Below are 24,850 nucleotides of genomic sequence, written 5' to 3' on the forward strand. Positions count from 1 at the left end.
AATCTTATTTTGTGTTTCGCCAGTAAATTGAATCGTTCGATGTAAAATGATGAGTTTGCATACAGTAAAATGTTCCGGTATGATCCCTTGCTTGAAGTTTGAGGTAAGTGGTGTAGAGAATAAAGTGGGAAATGACTGACCGGGTTTTGATTCAGTACGTTTCTACTTTACGATTCTGATTTTCTCCGCAATATAAACATCTCAGTTTTTGCTCTGCAGCGTCTGAAAGAAAAGCATATCTGGTAAAGTTTCTCTGATACAGGAAAAATTACTCTGCCATTTTTTATATGGCGTCTTGGAAAAATATTAATTGTCCTTGAAGTCAGGCAAGTCACTTAGTACAAATACTAACTTGAATCTCTTGTTAGAATTTTTACCACCAAAAAGTAGTGCATAATTGCTAACTTGGATTTTCAAAAAAAAAATTCTATTTGAATTTAACATTTTTAGTACTTGTTTTCTGATTTCTGATGCCCTGAAATCCTGTTAGAGAGGTGGTATTACTCGTTTTCCAAGCACATAGTGCCATTTTATAGCACAATTAAATAATTTTGACTTTGTAATTGAAGGTCTTGAAGTTGGGTCTCTGTCTCTTTAAGAAGCTCCTGCTCTTTCCGAAACTCCACCTTCAGGAAGTCATCACAACATGACTCCTCTATTAACCCTCTAACAACATTCTTACGCCTAGTCCAACCAGGTGTTTTGCAAAGCTGAACGGTTGCCATGGGAGATTAAAGGATTAAAGAATCACATTAACATTCCAGGTATGTTTTTGATAAAGGATTAACTCTATAACATGATGTAAAGCTCCAAAAAGTAGATTTTACATAATACTGCCCCTTTAAGGGGTAAAAATTAGCTGAGTATTTCTTTTTTAGCTCGTGTGTGAGCTAAAATCATGTGTGAAGATTGAAGGGAAACAATTTCACTTGTTGATGTACGCTATAACCTAACCCACAGAAGTGAAACAAACTGGTGATATTGTGATATTTATAATATGTACATAAACCTGGATATGGATGACATGAAGGGAGAAGTTGAAAAGGTTTCAACTGAAATTCATCTTGGAGATCTTTACAGTCCCAGATGGGATCAAGTGAAATGTGTCAGTCTTCTGTTTATGTTTTGGTGCAGTTTGTGGATTTACTTGATATTTAAAGTGCTAATCTGCTTCTGTTTCTGATCTTCATCATACGTAAAGCAGCTCTCCTCTTCAGGGTCACAATTTCAAATAATCTCAGCTCGAAACGTGTCTGTTTTCTCTGTTTCTTTCCTTCCATCCCAGATGGATTGACTGTTGCATCAGCCTGTGTTTTCCTTTCTCTCTCTCTCTCTCTCTCTCTCCCTCTCTCTCTCTCTCTCTCTCTCTCTTCCCCTCCCTCTCTCCCTCTGAGTCTCCTGTCCATACCCAGAAATACCTTCCAAAGACGAGGTCAGCAACAACTCACGGCTTTGAGTGCATCAAGTTCTAGAGAATGTGGAATCTTCTCTGAGAGAGGACAGAGGAATGTCAGAATGTAAGTAAAACCAACAAAGAAGAACAAACCTTGAACTGTTCAAAAAAAGTGCTATATTCACACAACTTACTTGTTTAAAGTTGCATTTTCTTAATCTAGATGCAGCATTTGGAGTTCAGTCTTATATGTTCCTGCTCTTTTATTTCATTTTTGTGTGTAAATGTAGCAATACATTCAGTAGAGCTGTCCAGTTTAAGATTTAAAGTCTAATGTTTTGATTTCCTCTGACTAATTCTTCCGCAGACATATGTAAGAACGCCAAGTGAATGAGATCAATGACTCCAAATGGAAGATTTAGAAAAAAACATTTTATTCTCTATCTGCCTTTTCAGGTTCGCAGCTCCTTGAGACGACGAGCGTCATGGAGGTCAAACTGAACCTTTGCTGCGTCTTCTTCATCCTGACGGCCGCCACCGTAAAGGCTCAAGTCAATCCAGGTAGAGACTCGTTCAGGTCGTTCATCTGCCAGCCAGAAGGCAGACCAGTCAGCTGCTGTTCATAAGATTATTCAAAAAATGAAAACATTGGCATGTTGTCCGGACCTTAAGGTGGGTGGGCTCAGAATACATGGTGTGTGTGTGTGTCTGAGTGTGTGTGCGTGTGTGTGGACTTTTACGTGCTACATATAGAGGACCACTGTCACCATTGAAGACATTTTCCAGCTCATCACTTGTTTTCTTGCTGTTCTACAGGTTGGGATTAGAGTTAAGATGTGAATTATGTTTTGGTTAAAGTGTGTGTTAGGAATATACTAGTAATATTTTTTGGATTTGAATTTAACTCAACTGAATAGTTAGGGTTAAAAAAAATGTCTGGGTTAGGCATTTATCGTATCGTTTATCATTTAACACTTATCGTAATAAATTTCTCATCCCAATGAGAATTTTTGATTAATTGTTGTCACGATAAATTCCAGTCAATAATGTTTAAAAGCCCCGAAATCTGTTTGTAGTGTTGGGATTGTTCGTTTTATTACTTTCCTCCACTGTTTAGACATTAGGGGTGAGCATTTATTGTATCGGTTATCATATATCGCGACAAATTTCTTATCACGATAAGAATTTTGATTCATTGTTGTCACAATAAATTCCAGTTAATGAGGTTTAAAATGCTCCCAATTTGTTAAGATTGTTAGTTTTACAAATTTTTTCATTGAAGGCATCAATACATTTGAAAAAAAAAAAAAGTAGTATGCAGTTCTTTATCAACTTCTGTCTTAAAGAAATTCAGTCACAGCCACATGGTTACCTCAAAGAAGAATTGATAAAAAGTTATCGCCACTTTTATCCTCATCACAAAATGTACTGGAAAATGTTTTGATAAAACTTTTAAGTTCTTATTTTAAAAGCAGCTACTTAAATGAACAGAAGCCGATGCGAAGTTCTCTGTGCGGTAGCAGTACAAGGAAGTGTGTGTGTGAGTGTGAGTGCATGTGTGTGTGTGCGGTTTGCCCAGTGGTCAGGAGGCAAACATCCTCAGCACAGGCAGAGCTTTCAGGAGCAGGAGGCAGGGCGGGGAAGGCAGAAGTTTTGTTGGCGTAGCTCTGGCTAACATACACTCCTGCTCTCATTCTCCACATGTGACGAATCAGGTGCGTCCTTACATTTCAAGACTGTTCTTTTCTCTGCCTTCTTAAAGTTTTGCGGGCAACAGGGCAACAAGAAAACCTCGACCAGGGATAGGACTAATCAGGATACCCTTTCACCCCTTTGTCTGCTATATTTGGGATCAGATGCTTTCTCTAATACCTTGAGTTTTGTTTTCCTAAGATAATCTGGGCCGGCTTTCTAAGATTTTTTTTTTTGCTAAAAAAGTCATGAAAACCGAGGAAAGTGAAGAGCAGCCAGTTCAGCAGACACTCCCTTCTCGTTTTGCTTAGACTGGCACCCACACAGTGATGCCTCTGTTTGGCTTCAGGGGCCACGCAGGGCAGCAGGAAAAGGGGCAAGAGGGAGGAAGGCAGTCCAGTCCAATTAGTACTCAACTCCTGAGGTCCTGTAGAAATATATAAAAAGATGGGAGTGGGAGAGGGGGGAGGGAAATGGCAAGACACCTTGCAAAAGTATTCATGTCCGTTAAACTTTTCCATGTTTTGACACCAACACAAACTTCAGTGTGTTTTGAAGCCTTCATCAAGTTGGACAAGATGTTCACTGCTTTGGAAATCAAAACCTGAAAAGGTGTTTGTATCGAGCTTCCTCAGTTGGAACTTAAAGGGACAGTACTATTTAAAATCGACTATTTTGAGCCTCATGTTATAATGTTATTCGCTCATCAAAAACATACCTCGAGTGTTGCCTTGATTCTTTCATTCATAAGTGAGAAATCCCTTAATCTCCTGTGGCAACCAGGTGTGCAAAACACCTGGTTTGCACAACTTTGAGGACGAAACTCCTCCTCAGAACAACAGTTTCCAGGCTTCTGCCTGACAGATCAGTCCTCCTCTGGAACTCCTCCACTCAGCTCCTTCAGACTAGCCAGGAGCAATTAGCAAACGGGAAGTATGAGCTGCCACTCAGTGAAAACGGTGTTAAATGGTTACTAGAGGAGGCATGTTGTGATGACTTCCTGAAGGCGGATTTCGGTCAAGTCCAGCTTATTTGTGTAGCACATTTGAGCAACAAAGCAGTTCAAAGTGCTTCACATCATGAAAACATGACAGAATAATTAGTTATGAAATAAGCAAAAAACATTTCATTTTGCCAAATGTCATCATCAAGAATGATCATTAAATACAGATCAAATATATCAATTAATGTTCTGGTTACTATTCATCAATGGCAGCTCTGAACAGATGGGTTTGTAGCCCTGATTCAAAGGAAGTCAGCATTTCGGCAGACTTGTAGTTTTCTGGAAGTTTGTTCGTTTGCCTCTCCATGTTTGGTTCTGGTTCTGGGGATGCAGAATCAGAACCAGAAGGTTCTTCCAGAGATTGAAGGTTGATACGACGACAGCAGATCTTTAATATGTTCAGTGACTTATAAACCTAACAGAGTATTTTACAGCAGCTGTCTTATGTCTGGCTGTGTTTTCAGAAATGTGTCGCTATCCTCTGGGCATGACCGGTGGGCAGATCCAGGACGAGGACATCTCTGCTTCCAGTCAGTGGTCCGAGTCCACTGCCGCACGATTCGGAAGGCAACTTTAACTCCTGCTTTCATTCCAACATCTCACCTCTTATCTATCTGAGAAACAAAATGTCGTGAATGTAAACTCTCCTTTTTTTTTTCTTTTTCATCCTCTGCTTCCCCAGACTGGACTTTGACACTGGTGATGGGGACGGGGCCTGGTGTCCCGACATCATGTCGGAACCGGGCGGCTTCAAGGAGTACCTCCAGGTGGATTTGCGCTCGCTGCACTTTATCACCCTCGTGGGCACCCAGGGTCGCCACGCCGACGGCATGGGGAACGAATTCGCCCAGAGGTACAGAATAAAGTACAGCCGGGACGGCAGCAGCTGGGTGGGCTGGCATGACAGGATGGGAAATCAGGTGCGTGTGCTTTCCGGACAACACTACTTCATAAATCTGAGTCAGTCAAGGCGACAACGTGCTGATTATTTTTAATTATATCTCTGGGGAACAATAGAAACAGACTGAGTATCTGTTTAAACAGTTTAATAATAAAATTAAAAAAGCCAACAAATCTTTACAGTGATGAGCTGAAACTTAGTTTTACAAAATCCCGAGGCGTTTTCATTATTGTTGCAGCGATTGCAGTTTTTAGGCCAAGAACCGATCATTAAAAAGCTAGACCTGCTGATTCCAATTTTGGCCGAAACTAATTTATTTTGTTTGTTTTTTTTGTCTGAAAAGTTAAGTGCAACAACAGATTTGCCAAGTTGGCATCAACAATGTGACTATTGTTGCTCTTATTGTTAACGGTTGGCCAGTCACGATAACAAATTTACCTGGACGAAAAATCACTCCAGAAGTTATTGCGATAAACAATAATGTTGTTTTGAGATAATTTTCAAGTAATGTAATGCTAGCAGCATAATAACGCAAGAACGCATTCTCAAAAATTAATAAACTATAAATTCTAACAAACATTTAACACTGGAACTGGAAGACATTTAAAATATATGAAATAAATAAACAAAACAACAGAAACAACAAATAAATTAATTATGAAGCCTCTGTAAGCATAACTGTCCTTCAAAAAACTGTCTAGTTGAGACCAAAACACCAAACTGAAGACTTCTGTCATCCAGTTTTTTTAGAGAGAGACAAGCGATAAATCATTCAAACAAAAATTGAGTTTTTAAATTATCATATTAATTGATTTATTTGTTACTGCGACAGGTCTACTTATTGACTGATCTTCAGACCTTTGTATAGTTGGATAAGATCGGTTTCACATGTAGGTATCGTCTAAAATTGAGGAAATCTGGTCTGATTTATCCGGTGCGCCCCTCCTTTTGATGCAACACGATGCTGATCTTCTGCAGGAAACCACTGCCAACACAAGAACACAAGGATTTCTGAAACATCTAGGTCTCTCTGATGGCTATCGATCTGCTAATAAGTGCAGGACATTGATTTCAGCTGGACTCTTTCACAGCTTCACCCGTGATGATCACATAGCTGCACTGAAAGTATCAACGGATCATTTTCTAGCATGGCAAAATGCAGTAAGAACAGGTATTTATAATGATGGGGCTGTCCGCTGTTGTTATATTAAAGACTTTTTAGCTAGCTTAAATAGATTAAACAAGGTTAAATAGTCTTACAACAAAACTTAACACCTATGATTAACATATTTAAGGCCAACTTACTTTAAAAAAATAATAATTTAAGATATTTCAAGCTCTTCAGGCTTTTTAAGACTTTTTAAGGATGTGCGGACACCCTGATGATTTCAGCGTAAATGTCATTAAGAATTACTGAACCTTTTCTTTTTAAATAAGATTTTGGGTGACTTTTTTCCTCATCATCTGGATTCTGTGTTAGGTTTGTCTCAGTCCACATCGGTTCCCGCTTCAATTAGTAAGTTGGATTTTCCAAGTCAGATGCAAAAAGCGACTCCATTTAATTTCGTCCGTCTCTGGGCAAAGCGAATGCAGCTGCATTTGAGGGTAAAGTTGGAGGGGCATCACAGGTGGAGACAGAGATAAGAAATCTGGCAGATTTTAACTCACTTCTAACTGCGACGCCCCATGCGGCCCTTCAGATCAGGGCAGAATTTTTACATTAAAATTCCAAATGGATCTACACATCAGACACACTCTTTGCAGCAGCCTGAAAGCAAAATAAAATTGTTAAAGATGTTTTCCTCCATACCAGGAAGTGTACGAAAAAGAAATAGAAACTACATTATGTTCATGCTATGATTATGTTTATATACGTAAACATGTGGTGTACATCAATATTAGCATGTGTGGTTGAAATAGTTGCCCATCTTAAAGAATAGTAGTTTTTTCTGTCACAGATGTTTCAGATCATATAACAAATCTCAACATCAGACAAAGATGAGCTGAAAAAATCCTGAGAGGGGGTCTAAAGGTGGCTACAGCCCCATCTTGAAAAATGTTAAATAAAAAAGAATAAATAACTAAATTTATATAAAATGTGAATTAAGCATTTCCTGAGCCGTGAATTCCTGTACATTTTTTCTGGTCTGGTCTGGCCATCCCACGCAAAGTTTTCGGAAGCGCCACTGATCCTACATGGAAAAGTAATTAGCTCCGCCCCCCAGGGCTGTGCAGAGACCACTGAAGGGGCAGGTGCGCAAAAAAAAAGGGCACATCTAACCGCATTCTAGGACAGAATATTAACAAAGCCACACAGTTTTCAGAGTTTAATAAACAATGATAAATAACAAAATTGTGAGATATACAATCAAAGCTAAGGAAAATCTCTAAACATACAACTATGCGTATGTAAGATATTTTATTAGGAATTTCTTTCTGCAGGTCTATTTTGTTATAAGAAAGTATTGCCATATTCAAACCCGCAATTTAGCAGCACATGTAAATCAGACCTAGACCACCAGACATATTTTGTCTTTACAGAATTACACTATTAAAAATTTAAACAAGGGCACAATGCAACCTTTTAGTGTACTGTAATCTATAAAAAAAGAGCTGCCTGTTTGCTACACTTGCAGTGGAGATGAAGATGGTCCATTCAGGAAAGCAGAGCTGCATCAAACTTCAACATGGAACTGCAGAAAAACGAAAAAAAAAAAAAAAAGCAAAAATTGACTTGTTAATGCATGTCACCATGAGAAAAACCTACTGAGTTTTGCTTAAAAAAACTTTTTTCTCACATGATGTCGGGGGCAGGGCCCAAAATCGCAACAAAATATTTCTGATGTGTGCAAATAAAAGTTTATGTTTGGCAAATAACTTTTTAAGTTCACGAGACAAAAATTAGTTATTTAATCTAGAAAAAAGTTATTTAAACAAAACATTTTGTTTTTAAAAAAGAAATCATTACAATTCCAAAAGTTTTGATTACAATTTTATTTTACTTAACTGAGGTGAATTTTTTTTGTTCCATTGATTAATTGGGGGGAAATTAACTTCATACTCTGCGAACCAGACCCTAAACTTACTTGAAGTCTGGTTGAGTTTTTTCCCCTTCATTAATGACACACTTTTATTACATACATTATATTTATCATGGTAGTTCAGAGTGAGTTATTTTTAATTCTAAATGAATATTCTTGTTGGATTTTTATTTAAGTGCTATTTTCCTTCAAGATACATTTACCTAACGCTAGAATAAATGTACATTATGTACATTATGCAGCAAAGGAAATTAGATCGGACATTTATCCATTATGGAGATGATCGGTTTTGGACGGGCGATGTGCCCTTATTGCATAAGCGATGCTGAAGAGTGACAGATATCATTAAGGATACAGGGAAGAAGCTTTTCAGTTATCTTGCTTTGCTAGCAAAGTCGTTAGCTAGCAGCTAGCTAATAGCACAACAACAACAACAGCCTAATGTCTGTATGATAAAAATACTGAATCGATAGATAAGAACAGTTTTTCCTCACCTGGCTGTCTCCTCCTGCTCAGTAGTTCTTCAGAGAAAGGCAGACCTGTCAGTGTCTGTTGTATTTCATTACCTCTCTGCTTAAACCACGACTCCGTGCTGAAGCAGAAACGATACTTCAACGCTTTCCGTCATCTGACAAGTAGCAAGTCTACTCCACTTTATTCACCAAAAACGTTTTTTTTAATTCACCAAAAACTCTTCTGTAATCTGGAATGTTCGCTATGTTGAGCTCCAGTTAGCCGCCTTAACTCAATGTGCGAGAGGCAACTGCGCCATGCGTCACGGGCAAAAGGTCAAAGGTAACAAGCTGACCGGGGGGCTTATTATGTTGTACAAAAAAAAACCCCAACAAAAAACAAATAATTTTAGTACATGTTATGTGTCAGAAGAGGGCTTAGAAAATAATAATACCAAAAATGACCAAAAGGGCACTTGAGGGCAAGGAGCAAAAGGGGCAGGTGCTCAAGCACCCCCAGCTACTCCCCCCTCTCTTCACGTGCCTGCCGCCCCCCAAAGCATAAAAACGCATGTTTAACGTCATCCCACAGTACCTATGACAGATTTAAGTCTTGACTTTGATTAGGCCACTCCAAAAAATTTTCATTAGGGGACATAAAAACAGAAGGAATCAACACTGCGTACACACTCTGGCCTGGGATAAGGAACCTCTGACTTAGAAATTAAAGTAAAATTGTCTAAATAAAAGGCAAAAACCTGTTGATTTTATTGCTGTCGTACCAATGAGGATTTTTCCTTTGACTATTGAGTAAGTTATCTTTTGACATGTTGTTCGTGAAAGAAACTTTTTCTTCATGAAGGTGTCCTGTTACATCATTTTATAATATTCTCTAAAATGATATATATTTATTTTATTTTAATATCAGAAAAAGAAAAAAGGCATGGTGGAATAATAATAAAGTCCTGCTTAAATATGATATCTAAATCTATTTTCAAACCTTTAGGACCATTTTTACAAATTTAGATTACAGACAGAGATTTGTATTATTCCTCTTCTGTTGGTGCAGAAGAGCAAATATTAATCTGTCAAATTAAAGTTTGCTTCCGTTCAGTGACACACTGAGTTATGTCTAACCTGAGTGCCCTGCCTCTCCTGTCATAGGTTATCGAGGGCAACAAGAACACCTACGATGTGGTCCTGAAGGATCTTGAGCCCCCCATCGTCGCCCGCTTCGTCCGCTTCATGCCCGTCATCGACCCGTCCTTGATCGTGTGTATGAGGGTGGAGCTCTACGGCTGTGAATGGCTGGGTTAGTCAGGACTCTTCACCACGAAGGCTTAGGCATGGGCCAGAGCGGCATTCTGATGACAGTGTTATAAATCTGATTAAAAATACCACAGATTTCCTTCATTGACACAAAAATGAAAATCTGAAAAAAAATGTTTAACAATATCCATCCATCCATCCATTTTCTGAACACCCTTGTCCCTCAGTGGGGTCGGGAGGGGTGCTGGTGCCTATCTCCAGCTAACGTTCCGGGCGAGAGGCGGGGTACATCCTGGACAGGTCGCCAGTCTGTCGCAGGGCAACACAGACACACTGTTTAACAATATCCTTTTTTTTAAAAAAGAAAAGTTGCAAATATCTTGGTGGAACATCTCAGTGGCACGCGCAAAAGAATGGCTGTAAATGGCTTAAAGGAGAAATGTTGTGATGACTTCCTGAAGGCGGAGTTTCAGAAAGAGCGGGAGCTTTTTAAAGAGACGGAGGCGTTAAATTGTGATGTCAAATTTCTTCTGTCATATTTGACATATACAGCATTTTCACAACACCTGAAGGTAACATAGTTACTTGATTGTGCTATAAAATGACTCTATGTGCCTGAAAAATACATAATACCGTTCCAGTACAATTTCTCTAATTTTCAAGTTTAGTTTGTTTTTAAAATTGAAAAAAAGTAAATTCTAAAGGTCTCTATGGAAAAAGTGACATTTGTGATGTTCTCTGTCATAGATCCATCCATCCATCCATCCATCCATCCATCCATCCATCCATCCATCCATCCATCCATCCATCCATCCATCCATCCATCCATCTGTCCATCCATGCATCCGTCCCCATCTGTCCAACTTTTTAGCCTTTTTCAATACAATTTTATAAAGGTCAACTTTGACCCATAATCCTATGGACGTCTCTGTAGTTAATCAAGTCAAATAAAGAAAATACAAGCAATCTTTGGGCAAAGCATGTTCAAATATTAGTCTGACTGTTTTCATTGTCTTCATTGTAGGAAATACAATTATGCTGCTTTAAACTTTAAAGTATGAAGGAGACGTTAAAGTGAATTTAAAGTTTGCTTATAATGACAGCAAGATATTTTAACCTCATGTGGCTCGGATAACATTTTTCTGTAGTCTGACGGAGGTTCTCTAGTTTCCACAACATAACTGTTCATGTTTTAATTACTTAAAATGTATTAAGTTAATTTCCAAATAGCTAAATTCGTCTTTCTTGTTTTTATAGTCAGCTTCTTTTATCCAGCTGACTGACAGTGTGCAGTAATAGTCACCATGCCAACTAGCCTGTGCCTGTACAGACTGAATTTTGCTTTACAGCATATTTTTAGTATGATGTCTCTATGTAATATTGTGAAAACATAAAAAAAAAAAAACATCATTTTAGTTGGGGTTTTTTTCCTGCTCTTTCCAGACGGCCTGGTGTCTTACAGCATTCCAGATGGACACCAGATGATCTACAGAGGCCTGGATGTCTTCTTCAATGACTCTGTGTATGATGGAGCAACGGCTCAAAGGTCTGAACTTTATTTCTACATGTTGAACTATGAAGAAAACGAGGATGGAAAAAAAAAATCAAACTTTGCTTCTCCAGACTGACCAAGGGCCTGGGCCAGCTGACAGATGGCACCTGGGGTCTGGATGACTTTCTGCACAGCCACGTCCCTGGAGCGTGGCCTGGGTATGACTACGTGGGATGGAGCAACAAGACTTTTCCTAAAGGTTACGTAGAGGTGGTCTTTGACTTTGACCACATCCACAACTTCACCTCCATGAAGGTGAGGAAGGACTCAACGCAGGAGGCAACATTTTAGATATTCCCTGCATTAGAGTACCTTTAAAAGGGCAGTATTTTTGTAAAATTGACTTTTTTGAGACTTACATCATGTTATAATGTTATTCCCTCATCAAAAACACACCTTGATACCTTGATACTTTCATTCACATTGGAGAAATCCCTTAATCTCCCATGGCAACCAGCTGTGCAAAACACCTGGGTGGACCTAGCTCCGCCTTTGAGGACGAAGCTCCGCCTTGGAGATGCAGTTTCTGAGCTTCTGCCTCACAGAGCAGCCCTCCCTTGTGACTCCCTCACTCAGCTCCTTCAGACTAGTCAGGAGAAATTAGCGAACACCTAATGGAACTGCACATCTGTTGAGCTCATTAAATATGTTTTTAAAGGGTTAATACACGAGTAATATTGTGATGATTTTCTGAAGGCAGAGTTTCATAAAGCGCAGGAGTTCTTAAAGAGACAGAGACCCAATTTCAAGGCAACAAATCAGGAAATAAAATTTATTTTAGGTCATATTTGAGACATATGGCATTTTTATAACAACTGAAGTTAAAATGGTTACTTGATTGTGCTATAAAAAGGCCTGAAAACACATAAAACTGCCCCTATGAAGTATGGCACACAGCAGGATTTAGTCCTTTAATAATACCTTCCACCTCCACAGGTTCATTGCAGCAACATGTTCAGCCGTGGAGTGAGGCTGTTCAGACAGGCCACGTGCTTCTTCCGCTCCGAATCAGAATGGGAGCCTGACCCCATGACCTTCAGGCCATCCGCCGAGCCCCTGAGCCAAAGCGCCCGATTTGTCACCGTGCCCCTTGGGGATCGAACGGCCAGCAGCATCAAGTGCCGTTTTCACTTCAGCGACCAGTGGCTGCTGTTCAGCGAGGTTGCCTTCCAGTCGGGTAAAACCATCAGAGCCACCCCTCAGAAAGCCTTTCATTCCCACCGCACAAGGCCATTAAGTTGGATTCATAGCGAAACCGCCTCCTGACTCAATTCACTCTGACTTCCTTGCCTTTCTGTGTCACAGGCTCTGCCGTTTACAACACATCACTGGGTCCCCACAAGCACGGACAACCCAAAAAAAACCCTCTAGGTAACCAGCTGAACCTCATCTGATCCGTTTCTTTAAGGCTTTAGGTGGAAGCAGTGTTCTTTTATTTAAAAGTAAGCAAAGGTGAAAATAGGGGTTAAAATAAATGCTTTCTAGGTCAACACTGCCCCCTGCTGAGAGAATCACAAACTACAGTATTCATTTTTAAGATTTAAAAAAAAGAGAGAGAAGAATTTCTACGTTTTATTTATTATCCAGCAATAAAATGGTGAGGGAGTGTTACGTTTCTTTTCATACGACACATGATTGACCACATTTAAGTATTTTCAACATGTTCCTGTGCTTCATCAGGAGACGATCCCACTCACAAAGTGGATGACAGCAACACAAGGATCCTGATTGGCTGCCTGGTGGCCATTATCGCCATCCTTTTGACTATCATAGTCATCATACTGTGGAGGCAGGTCTGGCAGAAGATGCTTGAGAAGGTGAATGCTTGAGAAGTATTTACTATTGGGATTTTTTTTTTTTGTCTGATTTGATTTTGGGGGAGGAATTGTTACTGATAGCTAAAAGTTCAAACTAGGAAAACTGACATTGGAACCACATTAAAAGTTACTGGTGTTGCATATCCTAAAATAATGGCGTAAGTCATTTTTTGCCAAAAGTTTTTTGTTGCCTAAAACATTTTTTGGAAAGAAGAAAGTGATTTTTTTTTTTTCTTTTTTCCAGAAATTGCTTTTGGCTTAGGCCATTATGTTATGAAGGTGACAATATAAAATGAAATGGGTGAAAACAAGCTATTCTTAAAATCTAGGATGCCTTTCCACTGGCAGATTAATTCACTTATATCTAGAACTTTTTCATCAGTATTAAGTAATTTTTTACTTAAAACATGAGAAGATTAAAAACTGCTTACCATTTTGTTAAACGTTGACATAACATCTCAAAGAACTACATTCTGACCATGAGAATGTGAAAAAGTCTAAAGGGCATGAAGTCACTCACACAGACTGTCTCCTCTCACGCATCGTAAGGCCTCCCGCCGCTGGCTGGATGATGAGCTGACGGCTCGCCTCGCCGTCCAGACCCAGGCCTTCTCCTTCCTCCGCTTCTCTCAGTCCAGCGAGGATGGCTCCGGTTCCGGCTCCATCTCCACTTACGAGAGAATCTACCCTGCCTCCGCCGACTACCAGGAACCTTCTCGCCTCATCCGCAAACTGCCCGAATTTGCTGAGTGCGCAGAACACCTTGGTAAGGAGGGAGCTGAGGGTCGAAGGTCAACGTAATGTCTTCAAAAGCAGCCGAAGCAACAGGTCCTGCAGCACGTGCTTCTCTTCCAGAGTCGGGAACCTCCAGTAGAGCAGGCGTCGGTTCGGACGGCGCACCGCATTACGCTGAGGCGGATATCATCAGTTTGCAGGAGTCCTCGGACAGCGGCTCCATCACGGCCATCAATACGAACCTCTTTGCTGGATCGGATTCAACCTTGAGGGAGTTCCCAAGAGAGAAGCTGACCTTCAAGGAGAAACTGGGAGAGGGCCAGTTTGGGGAGGTAAACTAATTTTTTGACTTGATATTAAAGTTACTTCTGTTCAGTGTCAAGTAAAGACCTGAACCAAAGTGGCCGATGAGCTGATTTCCCTCCACACAGGTGCACTTGTGCGAGGCTGAGGACATGCAGAACTTCTTGGGCGAGGATACGTTGATGGAAGGCAGCAGCAAGTCTCCTTTGCTCGTAGCTGTGAAGATGCTACGGGAAGACGCCAACAAAAACGCCAGGTAAGAGTTGCTGGCTGAACGGTAGAGCGACAGAACCATCTTTGACCTGTACAGTTCTCAGTTTTAGTTGGTGAATTTGCTGCAGGAATGACTTCCTGAAGGAGATAAGAATCATGTCTCGTCTGAGGGATCCCAACATCGTCCGCCTGCTGGCAGTGTGCGTGGACACGGACCCTCTGTGTATGATCACGGAGTACATGGAGAATGGAGACCTGAACCAGTTCCTTTGCAGTCTCAGATTGAAGACCCTGACTGGCGGCGAGGCAGACCAGCAGGAGGGGAGCAACGAAGTCAGGTAGTGCACCATCTCGGTAAATGATTCATACGCAGTTTTGGCTTTGTCACGTAAAGACCTCAAACCAATGTGTTTCATTGAAACGAGTGAAAAGTTCAATGTGCATCTGTATTCAGACCGTTGAGTGGATACAGAACTACCTATCACTGCAGTTACCGTATTTTCTGGACTATAAGTCATCTAGAAATTGCTGTCTTTGACTTTGAAGTCTACAGGCAGTTTCTGGCACACCGATGTCTGTGGTCTAAATCAGGGCGGTCAGTATTGACTTCAAGTCTTTCAAGACTGTAAGACCAGCTAACCAATGAAAAAAAATCTGAGTTATCCAGAAAACACGATAAAACTATTGGGTTTGTTTGTACCAGCTTTTGAGCATGAAGCAGCTGAAATGTTTGCCTGTTTTTTCTTGCAATGTAGCTGAAGCTCAGTCAGATTTGATTGATTTTCTGATTTTGGTATTTTGTCACACATTCATCACTGGACTTTAGGAGTGTAACAAGATCTTCTCATACAAGATCTCATGATATTAAAACATCACAATAATTCTTGTTGAGGTGACTGCTGTCACCTTGTTGAGGTCAGTTGTGGGTGCCATGGCTTTGCTTGAGGAAGTTGTAACAGAAGATGCCCAAGTTACTCTTAAATAATTTGTTTGGCAGCATTTTGGGTTTCCAGTAAGAACGATGAATGGCGACAGAGCGAAGACACAAGCAATATGTAAGCACTGCAAGTTGTTCAGAACTGAAGAAAAAAAATAACAAGCAAACAAGCTGGACACACAAACATATTTAAGTTCCTTAGAGAACTTAAATATGAATCACAGGTAAAAACATTGCTAAAAGGTTAGTAGGGGAGCCGTGTTGTGATGACTTCCTGAAGGCGGAGTTTCAGAATGGGTAGGAGTTTTTAAAGTCCCAGAGGCCCAATTTCAAGGCATTAAATTACAAAGTAAAATTTCTTTTAAGTCATATTTGATATATAGAGCATTTTTATGACAACTGAGGACATAGATCATGCTATAAAATGGCACTAGACTCCTGGAAAGTACACAATACTGCCCCTTTAAATGATTTCTGAGACCGATAGTTGCACTGGATTCAGCAGCATTAGTGGAAATTCAGCTGAAAACAAAAGAATGCTGCACTTTCCAGATTTTTAATTTTAAAAAAAATGTTTTGTTGACTCTAGTTACCTTTGTTTGACAGTGGTCAGATAGGAAAGTGGGTAATGAGAGAGGAGGAAGACAATGTAGCAAAGGTCATTAGGCTGGGACTCGAACCTGTGATTGCCGCATCAAGGACTAATGCCTCCTTACTTGGATTGTGCTTTACACCTGCACCACTACTGCTCCACACTTTTCACATTTTTATGCATAAAAACGAATCAAGAACCTTTAATCAGTACAATACTTCTTCTGTCCTGTGTTGTAGTTCCGTCAAACTGCTCGGCATGGCGGTGCAGATCGCGTCTGGTATGAAGTACCTGTCCTCTCTCAACTTTGTCCACCGGGATCTGGCGACTCGCAACTGCCTGGTGGGGAAGAACGACACCATCAAGATAGCGGATTTCGGCATGAGTCGGAACCTCTACAGAGGGGACTACTTCCGCATCCAGGGACGAGCCGTCCTGCCAATTCGCTGGATGTCCTGGGAGAGCATCCTTTTAGTGAGTGATCAAATGAAACGGGACTGGATTCCTTAAAAACTAGAATGAGTCCACTTTGGGTTCTGTTTTTGTTGTCTGTTCTCTCAGGGTAAGTTCACCATGGCCAGCGATGTGTGGGCTTTTGGGGTGACTCTGTGGGAAATCCTGACCCTGTGCAAGGAGCAGCCGTACTCGCAGCTCTCTGACGAGCAGGTGATCGAAAACACGGGCGAGTTCTTCAGGAACCAGGGCAAGCAGGTGAACACGCATTTACAGTGTTGTGCTAAAGTATTAATTTTTCAACTTAAATTATTCAATGTTTACATCCATGGACTTTAGTGTATTTTTTTTTTGGCATTTTGGTGATAAATCTACACAAAGCAGGTAAAAACATTTGACTGGAAACGAAACAACACATGGTGTTTAGATTTGTTTCAACTAATATCTGAGAAAAGTGTATGGAGCTAAATCGAGACCATAAAGTTTGTTCAAAAGAATAAAACTCAAACTGAAATAAACTTGGATCCAAAAAGTAGTTTTGTTTTAGATCTTTTTTTTCCTCAGTTTTCAATTTTTTTCCCCTTTTGAACAAACTTTATGGCCCCGAGGAGCTCTTTTGGAGTCCAAAAGTCTCCAAAAGAGCTCCAAAAGTCAAAACTTTGGTAAAAAAAAATAACATAAAATAAAAATTAAAAGTTAAAAAAAAGCTCTGAACTTTTGAGATTAATTTCAGAAATTTCAGTTTTTCTAGAAAAAAACTTTCCAAAAACTGAAATTCAGAAATGTAGGAAATTTCTGGGGGGGTTTCTTGCAATTTTTGACTTTTCAAGCTCAAAATTAGAGATTTTCTAGATAAATTTGGAGATTAATCTAAAAATTTCTGAGTTTCTTGGCAGTAATTTACTCCTCCTTTCTTTTCTGTCTACAATGGCCATACATTGGAATCTTTAGCCCTGCTGTCTCAATGTTGCACAAATGGCTTTTCTTTAACCATAATATAATATTTCCAATCAAATATAATAGATTCTGATAATAATGTGACAACGTGTGAAAAAGTTAGTGGTTGAAAGCTCCGTATGGCGCTTACACTGTTTGTACTGTCTTATTTTATGCTACACATGCCCTTAGCTATTATTAAACTAAACATAGCCTGTCTTGCTTGTGATATAATTGCCCTGTTTTTTTATGCTCCCAGGTATACCTGCCACAACCTCAGTGTTGTCCTGACAGAATTTATGGCGATCTCATGCTAAGCTGCTGGAGGAGAAACGCTAAGGAAAGGCCGAGCTTCCAGGAGATACACGCCCAGCTGACGGAGAGCAGATGAGACACCAAACAACTTCTATAGGGTTAATTACTGCCTGGAAGTGTCAGTTCTGGATTAATTGGACAGACTTTGGAGCAAAATTGGGTTCACAAAATTTGTTCAAAAGAAAAAAAATCTGAAACTGAAAAAAGGTTTACATTCTGTTTTGCAGTTTGAAAACTTTTTTTCCAGTTTCAAATCTTTATTTTCAGTTTCAGTTTTTTTCCATTTTAAAATTTTTTTCAGTTTCAAAACATTATTTTTAGGTTCAATTTTGTTTTTCAGTTTTGAAATAATTTTTCAGTTTCAAATCTTTTTCAGTTTCTTTTTTTTTTCAAATCTTTTTCAGTTTCTTTTTTTTTAGTTTTAAGACATATTTTCAGGCTAAATATTTTGTTTCTTCTGAACAAACTTTATGGCCTCAATTTAGCTCCATACAAACTGTTTCAGTCATAGGCAGCCAACTGGCATACCATAAAAACACTGAATTACAAAAATTGGATATCTGATTGCTTGAAAGGTTTGAAAATAACTAGATTTAAACTACATACAAATATTTTGGGATATATGAAAATGTTGAATATGTGGAATTTTTATTTGTTATTCTCTGAAAAAATATTTTTGACAGACTATTGACTTATCAGGTATGACACTTGATCAAATGAGAATGAGATAGGATGTTTATTTTGTCTAACTTTTATTTTCATTAATGCTTTTCAATTTAATGGATTTCAAAAACATACTGTTAGAAAGACTTGCTATTTATGCTATTTTACAGGGGGCTTGTTATATTCTGAAAGTTTTTTTAAGATGGATATCAAAATTGTATTTTTGTCTTCAAATTTTTATGCCTCATTTGGTGAGGGAACTTGTGTATTAATATACCAATCTTTCCTATCCACTCAGGATAGTGGATCATAGAACTGTTTTGAGATCAGGTCATTTAAAGTTTTCTTTTTAATTACTAAACATGTCAAAAACAATAATTTCTCTGTGACCTGAAATTTCAAGCCTCCTGTTTGTTATGTGGACGCATCTGAAATTAACTTTGGACTCGATGTAAACAAAGAAAATTGTATATATATGTATAAGTCTGTGATGCTGTAAGTGACAGATACATAAGATTACTGTAGTCTTGAAGAAAACCCAATACTTCTCCTATAAGGAATAAGCAGTGTGTACACACTGCATCCACACATACATGTATTTATTTTTACATTCTTTTTATATTGTTTCTATTTATAGTGTACCAATAAAATCTCTTTACACATTTGGATATATATTTATGTGTTTGTTTCCAGTAGAACTCAGCTTTGTTCAATAATGACACCTGGACGTAGATGTCACCTACATCCAGGTGTCGTGATGTGAGAGGCAGAAGTCCAAATAATGTGACTTTTTATACAAAAAGATTCCTATACATAGTTAAAACTATGAGTAAATGTGTGTCGTCGCTGTCTTCATGGAGACAGCAGAGGGCAGGTTCGAGGCGACTCCGCTTTTGGATGTGGTTCCTTTAAATTAAACCGCGCTCTCTGGACGTTTTGGACTTCTGGACCTGCCGTAGCGGCAAGGTGATTGGCTAGCTGTCTGCTGTCATCCAATCACGCCATAGTTTGTGATTTGGCAGATATTTAGTAAAATCGGACCATGGGCCGTCCAGCTGCACAGAAGGTGAATACCAACAAACTTTCAGAGTTTTTCTGAATATTTTTTTGTTTCATTTCCAACGGACATGGAGAAAATTGTAGTAGTAACCGGAGCAAACAGGTGAGCGAACTGAAAACTGGTAAACAAATTAAAAGTAGTTTTTTTGTTTCTCTTTGTAGCATTAACACTCTAATAATTCAATAATTGACTTGCAATGCTAAAGCTGGACACCTCAGAGAGAATATTCTACCTGGTGAGACGTTCAAGGTATCTAAACCTATAAGCTGACTATAATACCGCTAAGCTTTAATAGGGGTAATTTGATAATTCAAGATACATTTGACAATTCAAAACGTGAAAGAGACTTAATAAATTGGATTATTAAAAGTATTCTACAGAATATATGTTAAACTTTTATAAATCTGCAATAGTCAAACATTAGCGACATATTTTTGTTAAACAATTTTCACGAAAAGCGATTTTACAAAACAGTATACATCAACTTTGTTGTGGATAGCATAACAATGTGTGAGGAAAAAAACAATAATCTACAACAAAGAAAGATTCTCAGGGAATTGTGGCCCATTTAAAGTAACATTTGTGGTTGTACTGAATGTAGTATTACAGTTTAGGCAATAAATTAAAATGCATCTATTTATTCATGCTTTAATTTTGTGTATTAGCTTTTAAAATTATTACTCGACAGTTGCACAACGTCAACTCTTTTACTCTAATTTTAATAACAGAGTTCGAAGGGAACAGAGTTGATGAAACAATTAGCCAGAAACCCCATTTGCTAGCATACATGCTAAAAACACACACGGTTATTTAAAAAACCAAAACAATCAAAAGTGCTTTTCTTATATTAGGTCAACAAGACTTTTAAAAACAATAAAATCATTTAAAAGAAAATGTCACATGTACTTTATGATTTTATACAGTTTATTGCATGAAATCATGATAATTTGACACATTTAAAGGGAATTAATAAATAAAAAATTAAATAGAAGTATGACAAAATATTCACTAACATGTCTTTCGTAAGGAAAATTTTATTTTTAATTAAATACAATATTGTTAGTAAACTGTCAATTCAGACAAGTTTGAAAAAAAAGACAAGCTACCTAAAATAATAAAACGGATATGTTTCTACATTATAATTCATGCTGTAAAAATACAAGCAAAAATAATAATGAGCTCTGAAAACAAGAAGTCATGTTTTTTCATCTATATAAAATAATTGTAAATGTAAGTTTATTAATGTTATGACTTTTGACATATTTAGATCTATGAAAATGAGTAAGAAATTACTACAATTCAAAAAGTCTAATGTAGAACCACTGACTCATTTATCATAATGTTTATTTTAGAGGCTTTCTTTTAACACTGTTGCTCTTCCATGAAAGCTGGATTTCGTGCACAACTAACTGTTGCACTGGATTTTATTTTGGGGTAGCTGAGTCTTTATAAAAACAAATAAATCCGCCACATGATTAAAAAAAATAGCACTATACACGCGGATCGATTCCAGAAGAGTTTTCATCCACTTGAATCTGCACAAATCCATCCATGAGCGTTGTTTTGAACATTCCAAACCTATAGGGGGCAGTGTAGTGCAAAGCTAAAACTCACCAGCCAATCAGATTGCTTCAAACAACAACTACTTCCTGTTAGGAAATAAAAATGGCATGAGGAGGTTCACTTGTGTGGACAGATGTATAGATTGAACGACTTTTAAAGAGCATATTAGAATATAAAGTTGTTAAAACACAAGACAATATGAAATGGGAATCATATCTAAGCAAGTATGTGGATAAATTGGCGCATTGATTATTAACTGTAACATATGGGACCCCAGATCTGTTTGATTATTAACTGTAACATATGGGACCCCAGATCTGTTTTCCCATGTACACACACAAACACAAATCACAAATACAGTTTTCTCAACTTTGAGAATAAAGGAAAAAAAGTCATAAAAATGTAGTAGTTTTTCCAGACATCCGTGGACTAGGCCAAAATGGAGCTAAAAACAAATGCCGCCCATGTGATTTAGACATTTGACGTATGTGGTTGTGACATGACAAAAATTTTATGTACCAGAGGAGGATGTGAAGGATGAGGTGGAAGAAGATGACCTTCAGATTCCAGCATTAATGCTTACTGTGAGATTCTCTGTGAACTGTAAGTGTTTGAATCGATGGAATCAAAGTGAGCCGGTCTTCGTTTCCGCAGCGGCATCGGCCTGGCCCTGTGTCACCGGCTGCTGTCCGAGGACGGCCAGCTGCGGCTCTGCCTGGCCTGCAGGAACATGAAGCGGGCTGAGGCCGCCCGTGCCGCCCTGCTGGTGACTCACAGCGGCGCGCGGGTGGACCTGCTGCACCTGGACGTGGGCTCTGTGCAATCTGTGCTCAGTGCTGCAGAGGAACTCAAGGCCAGGTAAATGAGACAGTTTCATCAATGAGCTACTGAGATGGGTGGAGGTTTTGACGCTGAGTCGCATGTTGCTACAGGTACCACCGCGTGGATTTTTTGTATCTGAACGCAGGAATTATGCCCAATCCGACGGTGGATATAAGAGCGTTTTTCAAAGGTCTCTTTTCCAGGTAGAGATCTGAAATGAGCTTTGATGTCGGGGTTGCTTTGAAAACCTTTACAGCACCTTGATCTTGTCTTTGTCGCAGGAATGTCATCAACATGTTTGCGACGGCTGAGGGTTTGCTGACGCAGCAGGACCAGCTCAACTCAGATGGCCTTCAGGAGGTTTTCGCTACAAACCTGTTTGGTCATTTCCTCCTGGTACGCAGCAGAAAGCCCCCATCATCCAGCACACTGTACTTTTGTTACATGACAAGATGTCGTGTTTAGGTAAAACGAGCGAATGGTTTGTCATTTTACAAACTTGTTCCGTAAAAGCATACGTTGTGGTATTGTAGATTTTAGAATCTGTTACAGATCGCTTTTTTTTTCTTTTTTTTTTTTGTATGTCCTGGCACATAGAACCTGAGAATTGATGGAGCACGACCCAAAATACATTACCATATTTTTGGAATATTTTAACTTTTTTATAAGGTTATTCAAATTGCTAATGAGAGGGAACTTTCAGTTCAGGAAAGCAGAGGAACTTTATGAACAACTAAAATACATTATTAATAAATCTTATTATTGTTGACGCCTAAATCAATGTTAATCAACATGCTAGTTGTAGCACATGTTCTATTCTTAGCATTTTATCTAATCTATCTTACACACAAGTGTTTGCACACTAAATGGAGTGAGTTAAGCATGGCGCTTAACCAGCTGCTGATAATGGGGACCATAACATTTATTATCCATCAATAATAATATAAATTTGGGATAGAAACATCAGAAATTTGCTGTGTATTTAAATAAACTGAAAAAAATAATAATAAGGAAGAAAATAAAATTTAAATAAAGCTGTGTAACGGTTCCATCCTCTGCGTCCTGGTTCCAGATCAGGGAGCTGGAGCCTCTGCTGTGTCAGCCGGGTCACACCTCCAGGCTGGTGTGGACGTCGTCCAGCAACGCCCGGCGCTCGGCCTTCAGCATCCAGGACATCCAGCACCGGTGTGGGAAGGAGCCCTACAGCTCCTCCAAATACGCCTCGGACATGCTCAGCATGGCGCTCAACAAACACAAGAACGAGCAGGTGCGTCTGGCGCTCTGCGACAGAGCTTCGGTTTAAGATTCAGAAAACGGCACACGTTGTCTCTCTGTGACAGGGGCTGTTCTCCTCTGTGGTCTGTCCAGGCCTGGTGATGACTAACCTGACCTACGGGATCCTGCCCTCCTTCTTCTGGACTCTCATCATGCCCTTCATGTGGTTGGTGGGTCGCTTTGCTCCTTATTTATTCACATCAAAATTCAACCTCAAACCGCGTCTGACGACCTCCCCGTCTCGCCACGCAGATCCGGATTTTCACCAACACTTTTACGCTTACGCCGTACAACGGAGCCGAGGCACTGGTTTGTATCCAGCTGGGGTTTTCCACGTTCACACATCCCTCTGAGTGGGTTTAAGGCGCGGCGTAAACACGAACTCTTGCTCTGGTCTGTCACAGCACTGGTTGTTTCTTCAGAAGCCAGAGTCTCTGGATCCCAGAGCCAAGTACCACAGCTTAACATCCGGACTGGGGACCAACTACACCGAGCCACGCAGGGTCAGTAACATCTGTCCTAGGCAGGTTCTGCTTTAGATGGCCGTCAAGTTCGTTGTTGGTGTGCACAAACTTCAGTTATAATGTAATTATACAACAAACACTTCAATTAATAGAAAATTAAAAAAAACACGTTTTGGCTGCACAACTTTGAATTTAATGTAGATTTTCTCTAATCCAATTAAGTCAAAATATATACGCACACTACGGAAAGCCATTTTGGCCATAAAACGAAAAATTAAAACCCAACAGGAAGTCATAATTCCAAGTTTTAAAGTCATAATTACATGAATAAAAAGTCATAGTTATGAGATTCAAAGTGGTAAGTGAAAGATAGAAAGTCATAACTTCAACTTTCAGTAATAATTTTGACTTTGAATATCATTACTGATTTAATTTCATGACTATGACTTTGAAAGTCAAAATGATGACTTTGGATCTCATAATTTTGACATTGAATCTCATAATTATTACTTTGAAAGTCGAAATAATGACTTTTACTCTCATTATTATGACTTTAAAACTTGTAGTTATGCCTTCCTGTTTGGCTTTTACTGTATTTTTTTTCATGACAGATGGCTTTGGTTAAATGATCTTCAGAGAGCTGCAGAGAAAACCAACATACTTTCCATAGCCAATTATGCCAGTTGTCTTTGCATAATTCTGACTGCATTTAATAACATTTGTCCCTATAAAGCACAAAACTCTTGGAGGCTGTAAAAGGGGTAAAGTGTTAATGCACAGCCTCCTCTTTAATGACATTTTTCCATCATCTATTGAGTAGTTGATGGAAAAATGTTGGAGTAGAGGAAAGATGTTGGAAAATTTTAAACTGCATAGATGATGTCATTTCCCACATTCAAGAATCTAGTCAGAATTTTGTGCTTGCTCTTGTGTTCCAGATGGACCTTGATGATGAAATGACTGAGGTCTTCTTCTCAAAACTCCTTGAGCTTGAGAGAGAAGTGAGAAGAAACCTGAGCAAGAAAACCGCTGACAGTGAACATTATCAGCAGTATCTCAATGAGATACAGTAGAAGTTTTTATTAAAAAAAAGGGTTTTCTGTCTTGATTTTTTTTTTACCATATCAAACATGCAATATGTTACAACTTCTGCAAATTGAACTTCATTAAATGTTTATTTTCCTGAATCTAATGTAATTTTTATTTGAAATATTTAGGAAAACGCAAGTTAAAAATTATGACTTTAGGGGCGTATTTGATTGAATTGTTGGAAAGTAGACCTCTTAAGCCAAACATGTACTAGGTTTAACTTTGGCCATGAAAAATTATTATAACTGCATATGGTAGTTATTAATAAAACTAGTAATTTAGATTGATAGGTGCACCATTTCTTGACAGA

At 38.9% G+C, this 24,850-nt stretch overlaps 2 protein-coding genes across 5 annotated transcripts; both read left to right on the forward strand.

Annotated features, from left to right (window-relative positions):
* The first annotated feature begins 1,350 nt into the window (after positions 1 to 1,350).
* Positions 1,351 to 17,809, forward strand: ddr2b (discoidin domain receptor tyrosine kinase 2b). 3 transcript variants are annotated; one of them, XM_016672901.1, is made up of 17 exons: positions 1,351 to 1,517; positions 1,850 to 1,954; positions 4,553 to 4,655; positions 4,771 to 5,008; positions 9,647 to 9,794; positions 11,195 to 11,297; positions 11,375 to 11,558; positions 12,240 to 12,480; positions 12,609 to 12,674; positions 12,984 to 13,120; positions 13,670 to 13,886; positions 13,958 to 14,187; positions 14,287 to 14,414; positions 14,500 to 14,709; positions 16,140 to 16,374; positions 16,462 to 16,611; positions 17,549 to 17,809. In XM_016672901.1, the coding sequence occupies exons 1-17, from the start codon at positions 1,508 to 1,510 to the stop codon at positions 17,678 to 17,680; spliced, it is 2,637 nt and encodes an 878-aa protein (XP_016528387.1). In that variant the 5' UTR covers positions 1,351 to 1,507; the 3' UTR covers positions 17,681 to 17,809. The 3 variants fall into 3 exon arrangements, with proteins under 3 accessions (XP_016528387.1, XP_007554956.1, XP_016528388.1); XM_007554894.2 differs by having other exon boundaries at positions 1,352 to 1,517; positions 13,976 to 14,187; XM_016672902.1 differs by lacking the exons at positions 1,351 to 1,517; positions 1,850 to 1,954 and adding an exon at positions 2,993 to 3,108.
* A 1,466-nt stretch (positions 17,810 to 19,275) lies between these two features.
* Positions 19,276 to 24,638, forward strand: LOC103139996 (3-keto-steroid reductase-like). Of its 2 annotated transcripts, XM_007554895.2 has the most exons (9): positions 19,276 to 19,429; positions 21,545 to 21,748; positions 21,823 to 21,915; positions 21,994 to 22,108; positions 22,785 to 22,979; positions 23,053 to 23,157; positions 23,240 to 23,296; positions 23,392 to 23,490; positions 24,390 to 24,638. In XM_007554895.2, the coding sequence occupies exons 1-9, from the start codon at positions 19,395 to 19,397 to the stop codon at positions 24,522 to 24,524; spliced, it is 1,038 nt and encodes a 345-aa protein (XP_007554957.1). In that variant the 5' UTR covers positions 19,276 to 19,394; the 3' UTR covers positions 24,525 to 24,638. The 2 variants fall into 2 exon arrangements, 1 of the variants encoding a protein (XP_007554957.1); XR_001662485.1 differs by lacking the exons at positions 23,392 to 23,490; positions 24,390 to 24,638 and having other exon boundaries at positions 23,081 to 23,157; positions 23,240 to 23,253.
* Positions 24,639 to 24,850: the final 212 nt, after the last annotated feature.

The sequence above is a fragment of the Poecilia formosa genome, unplaced genomic scaffold (genome assembly GCF_000485575.1).
Source record: "Poecilia formosa unplaced genomic scaffold, Poecilia_formosa-5.1.2 Scaffold67, whole genome shotgun sequence".
NCBI classification, from domain to species: domain Eukaryota; kingdom Metazoa; phylum Chordata; class Actinopteri; order Cyprinodontiformes; family Poeciliidae; genus Poecilia; species Poecilia formosa.